A 13513-nucleotide genomic window follows, 5' to 3' on the forward strand; every position below is an offset into this window, starting at 1 on the left:
TTCTTATTTTCAACTATTCTTCTTTGATCCTGATTATGAGAAGTCCTTAAATGTTCCTCCAAATGCCCAAACTCCTCTTGATATCATACAATGTTCTACTTTCGTATCTTTACTATAGATATTGAAAATATTTCAACGAAAACTCGAACTGGGCCACCTCTACTGATATGGTTGCTACACTAACCTACACGTTCTGCAGAAAAGCGATCTTCTTCCTACGCGTCCACTAGTTCACCTGGAGCGCGAGCAGAATTCACTTTACCCGCGTAATAAGCGGATAGCGTGGCCCGCGGCTCGACCGATCTAATGGCTTATTTATTGTACTGGCCACACTGCAATCCAGAGACCGCCTGTCAGCTGTCGAGCCGCTTTTTGTAGACTACTGACCTGCTCCTATTGTATTGGTCCACAGTCGCTCCCGCTGCATCCGCCTCTGCCTCTGCTCGCTTCTTACCGCATTGACTTTATAATCCCGCGATGGACTCGCCGCCCGCCGCCAGAACCCCATTACCAAACTGGTTCCCTCTCTAGTGTTCTTGTCCGACCATCGGATTATTATTAATTCCGATTCGGTTTTTGTATCTCATGCATCGGAAATATCGACGGCGTTGCTCCTCATCGTGTTTCAATTTCCGTTCGTAACCTGTGAGTCTCAACTGATGTTCCCAATGAATCAGTCAGGATTTCACATATGAGTGAGTACCATCTGTAACGAGTCTTAACTGACGTTCCCAATGAATCAGTCAGGATTTCACGTACTGAGTAACAGATGTAACGAGTCTTAACTGACGTTACTAATGAATCAGTCAGGATTTCACGTACGAGTACAAGCTGCGAGTCTGAACTAACGTTCCCAATGAATCAGTCAAGATTTCACATACAAGTACCAACTGCGAGTCTCAACTGACGTTCCCAATGAATCAGTCAAGATTTCACATACAAGTACCAACTGTGAATCTCAACTGACGTTCCCAATGAATCAGTCAAGATTTCACATACAAGTACCAACTGCGAGTCTCAACTGACGTTCCCAATGAATCAGTCAAGATTTCACGTACGAGTACATCAATTCACTGCTGTCGGCGGAAATGCAAAAGTTAGTTTTGAATGCAATTAGGCCTATAATAGTGGTATAGTACAATTTAGATAGCCCTCTATGAAGGTAAAATGATACTGCAGAACAAAATATAGCTAAATTAACATTTTGCTCTAAAATTACTCCTTAAATTTTAAAGGGCATAGCTCAAGAAAATTAGCGGTAAGTTTATGTAATCATAGGCGAAGTTGTAAATAAATTTGACTCATTTCAGAGCATAACAATGAAAAAAGTTAAATAAACTTTAGAAAAGTCAAAAAGGGGCGGCTGTTCAAAGATTTCAATATTTTCATAATGAATAAAAGCCAAAAGATATTATAAATATAGATAAGACTTCCGAGTTAAAACTTAATTTAGAATACATGGGCTGGATCTAAAATCAAATGTATTCACAAGTGTATGTCATAAAACAATAACTTAATTTTTTTGAGGTAGCAGACTTTTTTTCCCGTTTAAATCACAATGTTTTTAAATATCACTTGTAACACACACACAATTTTAGCTCAATTCTAAGTTAGTTTTTGTATTATTTAGATTTTTGTATCTTAATATGACCTATATAGCTCTTTAAAATACCACATTATTAGCTGTGTTGTCCAAATCTAAATTATTCATACTGTAGTTCTCGTCTCGCTATTAAGGCTTAACATTAAATCCATGCCTGCCTAATAAAGCTTGTCTCACTCACTGTGGTGATTACGTAATTGACTGCTTAAAAATAGATTCTGTGCAAAACTTCCTTCTTATAAGTTGAGCACTTCTTATTTCCGTGATGGGGTGGGGGAGTACTGTAATTGCTTTGGTGCATTATCTAACAAGAATGCGACAACATCGTATACTGCAATAATAGTTGAGGATGGGGGACATCGTCGAGAAAATATCACTTTCATGAAATAACGAGCTTCGAGATGATTCACGCAACTGACAGTGAGCTATGTTACCACGCGAGCAATGGCAACGGAAATGGCGATCATTGAGAAGTGCTGATGTATCGATTGTCACGACAAACATGTGATTCATTCTAAGTGTTACTGTGATATGGACTGTGAGGCTAATGAGGGTGGACGAAAATGAGGTGATGAGGATTTCTGTCTGAATATCATTGACGCTGTCAGAGACAAAATAGATAAAATCAAATAAACAAATTTGATTAAGAATTCGATTAGTTCTTTGATGTCATAAGAATGCAACATTTCCCTTGTTAACAACCATTTAATATTTTTTGTTTGAAGTTTATTTTTGACGATGGAAGGATTGTGAATGAAACACGATTTCCAGACATTTACCATCGTTTAGTGAAACATTTTTGTTTGTTTTACTGAACTATAGCAAATGTCCGGAAAAATCCTGTATCCTTCACATTTCATGTTAATTGAATTTTGAGTTTAGCTCCAGTTTACCTTCCTTTTATTGCAGCGTCTGGTATCTGACATTGTCTCAGACTTGACTCCTGGGATCTGGAGTAATTTCGTCTGAAGAGATCGTCTTATATTTGTCTCTGAGATTAATGGTGTCTCTGATTTCGAAACGATGTAAAGGTTCGTTTTGAACTTCTTCGTTGCCGACTTTCTTTGGATCTCTTCGGACGAACAGGACTCCAGATTCCAGGAGTCAGGTCTGAGACAGTATCAGATACCAGACGCTGCAAAAAAAAGGAAGGTGAACTGGAGCTAAACTCATAATTCAATTGAATCAACCCAATTGTTAGTTAGTGTCATAACATATTATTTTGACTTAAGGTTTTCTTCTATCTTTTCTAATAATTCCTGCTTCTAAAAGTAAAAAAAAAACCTACATTTCCTCCAATGACACTGAGGGAAAGGGAATAAATGCTATCTATTCCCTTGGATATAATGTAGTAAGCAAAAAGTAGTCCATAACTCCATCGAAATTATACACACACTTATACGAGTATGATGTTAATTTATTTTAGATTACCTCGGTAACCGAAAATCGAATACGTATAAAAGTGAACTTTAGTTTTCAGTGTGAGCTAAACAAAGAAACTGTCTGAAGGGAAGATCGGACGTCTTGGGCATCAATCAATCGGCAGTAGAGCAACAATGGTGTATAATTTCAAGGGCGACCGCCAGGCGCGCTGCAGTGCATACTAAACAGCTGATTGGATTGGAGTGGACAATCGTGTCCGGTGCACTCTGTAAGATTTGATAATCAACCAGCCCATGATGGCCCGTGGTTGATTATACAGGGTGTCTCGTTAAACTCAGCAATAACTACGATCTTGTAAACTGTAAATGAACCTGTCGTTCATTTAGAAATATTTTAAAATGTATATTAAAACTTTTAAAAACTACCGCCATTTTCTAATATGGAAGTCAGCGTTGTTTTTTCCAATGGAAAATTGTTTATTGTATTAATATTTTGTATAAAAAAATCATGTTAAGCTTTCTTTACTTTTGGTGCTGTTTAAATATTTTCCTTGATAATGCACATACGAGACTTGAAAGTGTAGAGATTCTTTATGGAGTTTAACATTGAGACCTTTTTTAATAGGCGTCCATTTGAATGTTACAAACTGTAAACTAACACCTTAAATTTGGCAAAGTTCTATTGTTTTAAGATATTTGTAAATGTGTATCCAGAAATTGTTTTTGCAAACACAACCGTTTATGAGCACAGCGCCATTTTCTGTTCACATTAAACAAACGTAAACGCTCGAATAAATCTTTTTTGTTTACACACTTATAAAATACCTTAAAAAAGCGATAAAGATTCTCAAATTTAAGATGATATTTTGGAGTATTAAAATAGGCGCCTATTTAAAAAGGGTTTTCACAATGTTAAAACTCCATATGAAATTTCTACACAAGCCATCTCATATCTTCGTTACTACGAAGGGCAGAATAAAAATTTACTTTTCCTATTAAAAAATATTATCAAAATACAGGGGTTGTTTCGTAAAAAAAAAAAAAAACAAAAACAAAGTTGGCCGCCAAATGTAAAATAGCGGCAGGTTTTTTACATTTAAACCTACCTACTTTTAACTGTCCCTATACACAATAACTCCCCATTTAAAGTTTGCTATCAAGTTATTGTTTACAAGATCACATTCGTGGCCCATTGAAAAAGACGCACTGTAACCCCTATCGTCACAATCGACTTATAATTTAGAAATTTTCAAAAAGAAAACACAATTTATGGGAACCAAATTTTTGTCCCATCTTCCAAGGCCATTTAGTTTTGAATCTAACTTAAGTAAATGTAACACTGATCTAAAGGAATATTTGGTAGCATCTAGCTCCGTACTCTATGACTGAATTGTTCCAAAACAACTCTAGATAAATACTATAATGTAGGATTGTTTATGCTATCGTAATCAAGTTAAGGGTAGGTATTTATACACTTTTAATCAAGAGTATGGCATTGTTGTATAGTATTATTTTTAATCTTTAGTTAACTGTGACGTTATGTATTGTACCACTGTACAAAATTATGAATAACCGATATTTGAATCTGAATCTGACTTGTTTCTGTAGAATTGAAATTTTTACAAAGTACGATACTCCATGAAATAAATAAATCAAATTAGTCTTGTAAAGGAAACAGCATTTTTCCGGACATTTGCCATCGTTCATTGGTACAAAAAATCAGCAACACCAGATTTTTGTATCACTGAACGATAGCAAATGTCCGGAAAATCTTGTTTCCTTCAGAATCCTTCCATCGTCAAAAACACACTTCAGCCAAAAAATTAGTCTTATATCATTGATATGTACCTGGGTGTCCCACGAAGAGGTTTAAACGTTAGACTTTATATTACTTGCCCAACTTATGCACCGAACATTGTAGGTTTTTTTAATAGGCTATGTTCTAATTTTCTGATTGAAATGCTTTATTTCTCTAGAATATGACAATAAATAATTTTACAAAACCAAAAATACAGTGTTTTACTGTTTTTAAAGTATATTTTTTTCAAAATGCCACCATTTTGTTTCAACTATTACTAGAGAGGTGAAATTTTCACAGAATATTTTTTTAAACTTATTCAATGAATTGTGTAGAGTTTGAAAATGTTCTGTGAATAAATGGGCAAGTAATATCAAATCAAATGAAACCTCTTCGTGGGACACCCGATATTTAATATCAACCTAACTGATTCACGATCGAAATAATTTCCTATTTATCACTCTAAATGAAGGTCTTGGGTAATGAAGAGAGATGCTCATCAACAAAAATGTAAAACACCGATCGACAGCAGAGCAGACTTAACACGACTCGGGACACAAACACGACTCAGAGCAAGACTGGCCTTTTCACTTTTTCATTAAAGCCAATTGTCGACATAACGACCAATTTGAGAATCAACTTTGAAATCTTACCGGGGTCCAATTAAAGAGGACAATTGGCGGGGTAACCGTGTGAAGCGGTGAGACATCCGGTACCGGGTAGTGGGGGGAGGGGGGTGATTGGAGAGCTTATTAATTAGCGACCAGGACGGGAGCAGGGGAGGGGCGGGGGGCAGGGGCAGGACGTGTCTCGGCACTCGTTAGACGAGGTAATTGTAGGGTTAGCGCCACGGCCTGCAGATCCCACTCAGGTGGAGTCTGGAGTCTGACAATGGAGAGGGAAGTACTGTAGAGTCGAGTGAGGAATTAACAGTTTGCAACTCCTACATACCTAAGTACGCATTCAGTATGTAGAGTGTAGCCTTGTCGCAACGTAAAACACGGTATATTGTTCTATAGCAAGTGTTTCAACTAATGATTGTCAACTGAAGACTTGTAGGTCACCAGAAATCTGAAACTTTCGATTCCAACTTAACATTAGATGGCCCCAGTCTGCATCCTTCCCTTCAGCATTAATTGCACACGCTTCCATCCTTTGATTGAAGACTGACGATTTCTTTTAGAAAAAGAGAGGCTGGTTCCCTTTTAAGCCTTATTCTGTCCGTCCTCATAGGCCACTGGCCTGTGGGAGGATCTAAGGGGGAGAGTCGATACAGTACAAGGTCGATGGTACTGATAAAAACAGACAGGATTTGAACCTCCGCTACCTCTGACCGAAAGTCCAACGTCTTAGACCGCTCCGATGGAAGAATTGTGCAGGAAACAGGATGTTTCTAGGACATTTGTCATCGTTTAGTGATACAAGAAAGTGTCACTAATTTATTATATCACTGAACGATGGCAAATGTCCGGAAGAATTCTGTTTCCTTCAAATTTCATCCGTCAGCAATACCAGCAGGTTAAGATCCGGCTTTAGGAAAGTGGCCTTTGGCCTTGGCTTTATCCCCATAAGAACAACGAGATTCTTCTTATTACGGTAATTTATTATAACTCTTATTGTGTACGATTTTTGCATATCGAAGTTGGATAATATATCGAATTGTTAGATAGAAACAACCGAATAAACGAGTGTGGGCCGCTTATTGAAGTCTTCCCTACTAATGCATGTTTAAAAGTAAACAAAAAACTAAAGTTGACTATGGCTTATTTTACCAAGTGAAGTTAGGGCTGAGAAGCCAATAGCTTGCTGAACTTCCGAACCACCACCAACGGCACGCTGCTTGCAAGGACAAGCTCACCCATTGAGTTGGGCGTTGCTTGGTTCAGTTATCTTCTGCTACCCTGTACTCGGTGTTGGTTTAGTGGCATCAAAAACGAAGTCCCGAACCTTTAGTGTCCGGATATTTCACGCTCCCTCTGAGATGGATACTGTAATAAGTTAAATATCAAATGACCTATCCCTGTTTTTACAACAGCAAACCGTGGTGTGCGCCCTCAGGTACTACAGATGTGCAGACAGGAAGCCTCCCCAGTGCGCCAGTGAAATGGGAGACGTATTGAAGGCACACAACAGTGGGGGGGGGGGGGGGCTGCCAGCCACTCAGTGCCCTACTGTATTGTCTCGGCGCTCACGACACTGCAATAGCCCTTCCGATCTGGAGTCTGGAGCCCTTTATTTACCCTTCAACGTGAATGAATCAAGATTTGTAGGGCGGCTTAGATAATTACACTCTTGCACGGACGGGAAAATGCCAGCAACGGAACCGAATGGTTAGAGATAACAGAGCAACGCCTCTTCCTGCCAAAGTATACTCTTGTTTTAGTTTTCTTTATGAAACGTCCAATTTTCTCTGTTTTCTCGTGCTGGTCCTCAAACAAAGTATTTCAGTGATTTCTTTAAACTGAGGGAAGGGTTCATTTATTGACAATGTCGAGTAGCTGGAGCTAAACTCTACATTCACAATGTGATGCTGACCTTCGCTTCGCTTAAAAAGATGTTTAACTTTCTCCTAACTAGCCTACCCTTAGAAACTGTACGACTAATGAATTAGCAACAAAAATAAGGGTTTTAACTTTGGACCACTCAAACGTTCTATAGGTTTGTGTCCAGATTCTAGCATTAGATAGCTTTCCAGGTGTTTGTGATTAGATCCCCCAGCAATTTACGTACAGGCACTATCTCTAAGGATGTTTTCTTTCTTCGCCATCAGCGCTGCATTCCGCACTGATGGACGGCGGCATTAGTAGATACGATAAGATAAAGTAATATAAGATAAGAACATTGCCTGACCCACATTCTTGTAGAACAACTTAAATTGTACTTCCGCAGAATATTAAACCTCATTAATAACACTTACATTGTGGTGGTTTCGTACACAAGACTTTGTAAGGTTTAATAAAATATACACTAAACAACAGCTTTCTGCAATCCAATGTTTATAAGTTAATAAATGATAGAAATAAATAAATGAAGGCCGATGCTTGAAATGTTATAGTTGTTATAGATAAGTCGCTGAGATGTGACACTTCCATATGACCGGTTTTTAACTACGAGTTGTGGTAGAAAGCGCTTCTGAGCGATGAATTGTTAAAATGTTTACATTGTAGCACGGCTGAATTAATTACAGAGTCAAATAATGCTCCAAATGTTTATATGTAGATAAATTTACTAACACTGAAACTATAAAAACCACACAATTGGGTAATACAAAAAAAAACGCAGAAAGGCCGATTCTTGTCTCCCTTCCTTTTCATTGCCGCCATCTTGATTTCTGCCGTGCCGATCTCCATTTGATATTGGCCTTTGGTCAGTCGTAGGTGGTTGATCGACGAATGATGGCCGTATTATGACCTGTATTCTGTAGTTTAGTTTTAATAATTAGTGTTGTGTTTGGTTTTTTAATAAGTGCAAGAAGAGATCAGATTGCAGACATCGAAACGTAGTGTTACTGAGTTTTTGTTTCACTGAACGATGGCGAACTATACAAGCTCAAAATGTGGGATTGCAAGGCCAGACGCTGCAGTAGCCCACAGAACCTGCAGCCCAGCAGTTTTGTGGGAGTTCCCGGAACGTTGCGAGAATCCAGCCACTTACTCAGCCACAGAGCCGCCGAGTTGCGGTAGGCATTCACGGGTCACGCCCCGGGACAACCGTACCCGGCGCTCACGCACGTCGCACGTCTCGGTCGCGCTCTATTTTGGCACAATACGACATGCATTTATTTCAGTCGCATTTCCCAGACGCTGCGTTCATTCACTGGAGCGCCGTGTCTAATTTTACAGCGGTTCTGTTTGTGGCGGTCCAAACGGGCTGGAGAGTCGCCACGGCACGGCTCGCGATAGTAAACGCGTTCTTTAGCAGCAGCAGCAGCACCCGCTCACTGCAGGATTTATTGCTCCAAAAGAAATTATAGTCATAAAAGAAGCTCTTTTCAAACAGTAATCACTTTGGGTTTTGTTCAACAAAACACGGCATTTACGTTCTGGTCCAATATCCAATTTGTACAAGATGAAGATTTTCATGGCGATCACTACGAAGGAACTTCCTTCCATTTTGATCTGCGGGGTCCGTCCAGTAGCACAGAATGACGGACGCGACGACGGAAGATCAGACGCAGTTTTGACAGCTAAAGCGTTAGAGCCGACAAAGACGTCAGGCGTTGGACGCTTTGATGTGATCAATTCCCTTGATCCCTGATAAATGAGCAGCTCGTCTACTTTGGGAGTCGCCGAACGAAACAAATTAATGCTCCTTTACAACTTAAATATTCTCCTGCTCCAGAATTTGTGACCTCGCTTTGGAGAAGATCATTGTAGACAGTTCCTTGAGACTGACAGTTTGAAATTAATGAGTTCCATTTAGTCAATTATGAACGAGTACTGCAACAGTTGGTTAAAACTACTCGTAATCTGTGGGATGTCCGAGGATAATGTATAATGTATCGTCATGGAAAACGAATTTGCCATAAACAAATATGCCATAAACAAGTCTGACATTAAAAAATATACATCTAGATTTTCTAATTTTGGTACATAGATTCTCTTGGTCCAAGGAAGAACTTATAAATTGATTGTGAGGTGAAAAGGTCAAAGAGTAGTTCGTGTGTCTGTGTTTTACCTTTTTCTCTGTCTCTGTCTGTTCTGTCAGGTCCCTCTTTATCAAAGCATACCCAGTAATATAATCAGTATCATAACAGTCTTTCCAAGATATCCAAGGCCTTGTCAGCAAAATCACTATGATTCTTAACTGGTGACCCTTTATATGGGCTTTCGATTCATATTTGCAATGTTAGACAACTCGCCTAATTTAGGAAACTCAAATTTATGTTTCGGAATCCACTTAAGCCTACATATGCTAAAAATCAGGAGAGACATTAGTGTTCATGTAATACGGTATCCATAAATCCTTCACTATAACGATGTCCAATTTAAAGAGAAGACTCGCCTTCGGCTCGCTGGGGGCTACGCCCCCAGGCCCCCGTGATGTACGCTTGCAAATTCGGGGATAAGCGGAATTTGGGTGATTGGTTACATTCAGACATGAAGTTTCCAAATTTCATGTATCCGTTCTCGACAATCGTACGGGTCGTAATGCTTCGCTAACGCTCAGCCAATTGATGTGTGGTGTATAATAATAATAATCAATAGATATCGTTAGAACAGTTAAGTTATGTGTTTGCGAAATTAGAAGACAAGAAGAATTTGATGGTAAACTAAAATCAGAGATTATGTTTGTATATCATAGTTAAATTTTCCGGATTTACCCAAACTTATTGACTTTGAGAGCGTTTTACGGCTTAACCGTTTGAGATACGACAATAAGTGACTGGACCTTTCTTGTCGGAAATTTAATTTCGATTCCGTTGTGAGATTTGAGGTACGACGTCTGGTTTAGGTGGTGCAATGCTTGCGATAAAAGTCTGCACTGGTCAGCTATTGTGAATTTTTTAGTGTAATATAACAAAAAATCGATCCTAAGTCAGTATTTTTAAGTTGTTTAGGGGGTTTACTATTTGCTCAGGAGTTTATCTAGTTATACCAGGAAATTCCCGGGAGGTGGGTTAATGTTATCGAGGGTTAAAATATTACGTGGTACCACAGGGCGTTATGAGGAAAGCTGTGTTATTACCTGAAGAGTAATCAACCTAAGTCAGTAATATTTAACAGATTAAGAAATTGATTAGGGGGTTTAATTTACTCAGGAGTTTATCTGGTCATACCAGGAATTCCCAGGGGGGGGGGGGGGGGTAATGTTACCGGGGTTTAAGACATTAGGGGGGTTTAATTTACTCAGGAGGTTATCTGGTCATACAAGGAAATTCCAGGGGGGTTTAATGTTACCTTCGCTAACGCTCAGCTAATTCAAGATGTTCTCCAGTAGACGTATACTAGTCAGTCGTTTACGAAAGTAGGGTGGTTAATTTTAACCAAAGCTTTGATTTTAAAGAGCATTTTGCGGCCTTAACTGTTAGAGATACGACAAAAAGTTACTAAACCTTACTTGTAGAAAAATTTAAAATTGAAGGAGGATTCTGCTATCTGATTTCATTTACGACCTCTAGTTTTGCAGTACAGAGCTTGGGACAAAAGACTGCACTAGCCAACTATGGTGAATTGTTTAGTGTAAACAAATAAAAACTAACTTTATCAGATTATTAGGTTGATCAGGGGGTCTAAGTTAATCAGGAATTCATCTACCAGGAAAATTCGCGGGAGGGGGTTATGCTATAGGGGGTTATAAGAACGCGTTGTACTTTTCTGGGAAATGTGTGTCTGTGCTACAAAAAATATGTGTATCAGTAATTTTTATAAAAAAAAAAAGTTGATCAGAGGTTACAATTATTTAGGAAATTATCCTTCCATACCACAGTGTTGATAAGGAATCACTATTTCATTAAATTAATGAAACTCTTAGGCCAATTTCAAATCTGGGGTTGTATTCACTCGTTAACCTAGCAAAGCAAGTGCAATCGGAATCTGGAATGAATTGCACAAATATTTAGTCGCATTATAAATTAAAAATCTCCAAAAATTGCCAATTCACGACAAATATTTTTACTATTTAAGGCGATTTTCGGGCTTGCGAAAGGATATACGACAAAAAGCTACTAGACCTTTTTTGTACACCTTGTCATTTTATATTATTGAAAACTTTCATATTTAATCTAAGACTGAAGGTTCGACCGCTATACACTCCAGAAACAAAATTAATAATAATAATAATAATAATACTAAATTATCAAAATTATAATATTAGCATTTATTAGCCAAAAAAAATAAAGATAGAGCAAAAAGCTAACAAACCTTTTTTGTAGATCGCTTCAATTAAAAAACAAAACAGTTTTTAGTTTTAAGCTAGAACCAACGGTTCGGTCACTATCGAGCCCGGAAGGTAAGTTTTAAGTACAATTTTCATCATAATCACGTTTTACGGCTAAACCAATGAAGATAGAGTAAAAAAAATCACTTAATCTTTTTTGTTAGATCGCCTTATTTTATATTGAAATCACATTTTTAATTTTTGTGCTAAACAAACTGCTGACTTCAATGTAGCCCAGAATCACAAATTTAACGGGAAAAAGTAATGCGTTTTTTTAAACGCGTTTTCCGGCCATTGAGGGATAGGGCAAAAATGTTATTAAACCTTTTTTGTAGATCGCGCTCTTTCCTAAGTCCCATTGAAATGTTTTTGAGCTACGACCAACCGTTTAGCCGCTATTCAAGCCCGGAATGTAAATTTTTAGGCGAAAATTTCCAAAATATTTTCACTTAATCGCGTTTTGCGGTCAAACTAATGGAGATAGAGTAAAAGGTCACTTGACCTTTTTGTAGATCATATTATTCCCTAAATCTAACCTTTGTTATATTTTGACCTCCGACCAATGGTTTTCGCCGCTATCGATCCCAAAAACAAAATTTTCCACGGAAAAAATTACAAAAAAAATTGCACATAATCACGTTTTTCGGCCAAACCAATGGAGATATGGCAAAAAGTCACTAAACCTTTTCTGTATATCGCGGGAATTTTGCTAATTTAATGGGTCAATCAGATTTGAGCTACGACCAACGGTTTCGGCCGCTATCGGGCCCAAAACATTATTTTTGGCGAAAAAAAATCTCTGGAATGTTAAATATTCGAGCGTTTTGTCGCTAACCATGGGAGATAGAGCAAATAGTCACTGGACCTTTTTTGTAGTTCGCTTCATTCCTGACTGACGACATTTCATCAGATCCGAGCTAGCTCCAATGGTTCGCCCGCTATCGGGCTTACAAAAAAGGCCTGCAAGGGTAAAAAATGCGCGTTTTTTTTGCGAATTTTTTTTGAGGGGTTTAAAATGAAAAATTCCCGGTTTTCAGACTTTTCCTGTTGGTTTCACGGTAAAAGGTACCTCCGTGCCAAATTTTAAGTTTCTAGCACTTCTAGAAGTAGGTTAGAATTTGTATACATATATCAGTCAGTCAGTCAGTTTCACATGTGGCTGTTTAGTATATTAGACACAAAACACATTCAAGGAAGGTAAATTATCCTAAATTAAATCAAATTCTATCTTAAGTCGAGTATGGAAGGAGGTGTCCTTTCGTCTGTACTCTTCCGCAATTGAAAAATTGTACTGAGAGCATTACCCTAAGTGTGGCAGTGAAATTCCTAAAGATTGTTTAAAATGAACGAATGAATAAGCTCTTTAGTTCGATCGGCGAAGTTAGGTTCATCCTTCATTTACCTTAGAACTACCAGAATATACAGTCGCCTTCCTTCCAGCAAAGGTGGACTGATGACCTAGCCAATGTTTTTCAATAATACACCATAATATATGGATAAACATGCACGCAATCCTCCACCATAAAAAACGTAGGAATGAGACTCACAGTGAACATCCATGGTAGCGGTGCGGCTGGCCAGCGAGAACCCCGAGGAGAGGTTGGCGGCGACGCAGGAGTAGAGCCCGGCGTCGTGATGAGGATCAACTCTCCGGAACACGAGGGAGGACCCCACCTGGAGTTTCCGCGTGGTGTTGGGGACCTGGGAGCCGTCCTGCTGCCAGGAGTAGACCAGCCCCGTGGGGACGCTGGCCTCACAGTTCATCCTGGCAGGACGACCCGCTATCCCCGTCACGTCCTCGGGGTTCCGCGTGAAAAAGAACGTGTCCCCTTGGCCCCACACTGGCCCTGC

At 38.8% G+C, this 13513-nt stretch overlaps 1 protein-coding gene across 1 annotated transcript in view; it reads right to left on the reverse strand.

Moving 5' to 3' along the window:
* LOC124364579 (inactive tyrosine-protein kinase 7-like) overlaps positions 1-13513 on the reverse strand; it is a 154737-nt gene that overhangs the window by 127678 nt on the left and 13546 nt on the right. The window contains exon 2 of the mRNA XM_046820141.1: positions 13210-13509. Coding sequence (XP_046676097.1) covers positions 13210-13509 — 300 coding nt within the window. The remainder of the gene's footprint in view (positions 1-13209; positions 13510-13513) is intronic.

This window comes from Homalodisca vitripennis, chromosome 6, assembly GCF_021130785.1.
Source record: "Homalodisca vitripennis isolate AUS2020 chromosome 6, UT_GWSS_2.1, whole genome shotgun sequence".
Lineage (NCBI taxonomy): Eukaryota > Metazoa > Arthropoda > Insecta > Hemiptera > Cicadellidae > Homalodisca > Homalodisca vitripennis.